Raw genomic sequence first — 2,070 nt, forward strand, 5'->3', positions numbered from 1 at the left:
AGAAACCTCTAACATCACCCAGCAGTTCCTGCTGGGATGGGACTGACCGGATCCCACTGATTTGCTGAGGCAGGTTGCTCATTATATGCGGGAGGAGCAGCCCGGGGAATGAAGACTGAGTAACACTGAGAGAGGACCTGCAGGAACAGTCAGACCTCGGGAGAAGATCCAGGGAGAGCCTGTCTCAGTACAGTCCTCTCTAGGTAAGGATAAACCTGTGGTTTGCTTGGTACATGGGAGTACGTGTCTCTATTCCAGGAGAGTCTTCACCTTCTACTTGCCTATGGTGTGTAAGCTTCTGTGTATTTAAGCTGAGGGCAATTAGAAGAGGGACAGACCCCTGAAGTTAAGGCTAATGCTATTAACACCTTCTCTTTATTCATAACTCGGGGAAAGATATTCCCCGTGTGGCTCAGTGCCCCACTTTGGTCTTGGGGCAGCCTCAGCAGCATTCCTCTGTGGCATGTGGAGTACTTCACAGACAGTGCTGGCTCCGTCTGTTCTGATCGGATGGCTGATCTGTGGCCTTGAGCGCAAAGGGACAAGTCTCCTACCCACAAAGTCCAGCCTCGGTGCAGAGCAGTAATTGCTGCAGGCCCTGCAGCTAGAGGTCACTGCCGGTATCCCCTGCTGGGATATCCTTCACGCTGGCCGTGTTAACACTCCTCTTGCCAGCTCTGTGGTTGCTCACGTGGCACGCAGCCCCACTCCGGGCTAACCAAACTGGTTGTTCCATACCTGCTTCCCAGTGTACAGTTTGGCGACTGGTATCAGCAGTCTCAAGAGAAGCTGGGCTTGCTCACTCGCCATGTTGGTTTCTACAAGTCCAAGCAGACGAACGATCTCCATAAGCAGAAGGAACGCCCCTCGTGTCTGCACCTGCAGGCAGAGATAGCGGGGAGCTTCACTGGCAAGGATCTTTGGACTCAGGCCGATTCCAGCCCGGTCTGCTGAGGTGCCATGAGATTATCTCAAAGGGATGCGCGATACTCGGACCTGGGCAAAATGCCACCCCTACCTGTACAGACCCACAGCTTCAGAGACAAAGACCACTGACCAGCCAAGGCACAAAGCATGAAATATTAAAGCTAGCCCGGAGCTGCTGCTCTTGGACACTGCAATCTAGTATGAGGAAAGGGGCAATGCCATTTCATCAGGCCTGCTCGGAGCCTTATCAAAGCTCCTATCAGGCATCCAGGTCATAAATCCACATCCTTTCCAAGGGTGAGGGACATAAGACCGCACATCTGATGGTCAACCTCTGAGCACCAGGATCTGCAAGGTCTTTGACACATTTCTTGCTGAGCAACTTACTTCCCTGGCAAGTTGTGATTTGGGAAGCATCGGGATATGGAGCTCTGTAGCCCCTGTACATAGTGATGTGCTGTGGGACTACACAGGATCTGGCCTTTCTTTCAGAGGTGGACTTCTGGCCACAGGCTAAGACATGCTAGAGCTTTAAGTTATGTTTGACAGATGTTGACCGCTTTCCCTCTCCCCCACCTTGCAAGAGGATTTTTAAATAGTGTTTTAAAACGTTCTCAGGGTTACTGTTCTCCTCTATCCTTCCAGTTGCAGGGAATGATGAGGGAAGAAACAGGAAGAGCCAGCAGATCAATACCTGGCTCTGAGCCTGGACTCACTGGCAGAATTTGGGGTTTTTTGATCATGGGTCAGTCTACACGACACCAGGCCTGCTGGCGACAGATGGGGTACACCTGCCTCAAAGGGGGAAAAGGATCTTTGCACAGGAGTTAGCAGGGCTCATTGAAAGAGCTTTAAACTAGATTTGAAGGGGGAAAGGGATAAAACCAGGCTCGCTAGAGATAAGCCTGGGGCAGCATGCCGACGTTTGAGGGATGGTGTGCTAGTGAGGTCCTTTGGTCTGCTGTCTCAGTGGAGGTAGGGGATGGAGATCCGTGTGGCAGCAAAGACGCAAGGGTTATGGGTGTCTTAGAAACCACGGAAGCACCTGAGAATGGTCACGTAGGAATTAAGAGTTTCTCCCCCCAAAAAGGTGGCGGGATCAATACCCCAACTGAAGTGCATCTACACCAGTGCACACAGCAC

The 2,070-nt window shown here is 51.8% G+C and overlaps 1 protein-coding gene across 7 annotated transcripts in view; it reads right to left on the bottom strand.

Annotated features, from left to right (window-relative positions):
• The window catches only part of LOC103923643, a 22,389-nt gene that overhangs the window by 8,390 nt on the left and 11,929 nt on the right, over positions 1–2,070 (bottom strand). For all 7 annotated transcript variants that reach the window (XR_663941.1, XM_009332036.1, XM_009332037.1 and 4 more), the window contains exon 9: positions 739–879. Coding sequence is in view for 6 of the 7 variants with exons in the window: in XM_009332036.1 (XP_009330311.1) it covers positions 739–879 (141 nt within the window). In the remaining variant the exon portion in view is untranslated. The remainder of the gene's footprint in view (positions 1–738; positions 880–2,070) is intronic.

The sequence above is a fragment of the Pygoscelis adeliae genome, unplaced genomic scaffold (genome assembly GCF_000699105.1).
Source record: "Pygoscelis adeliae isolate BGI_AS28 unplaced genomic scaffold, ASM69910v1 Scaffold659, whole genome shotgun sequence".
NCBI classification, from domain to species: Eukaryota; Metazoa; Chordata; class Aves; order Sphenisciformes; family Spheniscidae; genus Pygoscelis; species Pygoscelis adeliae.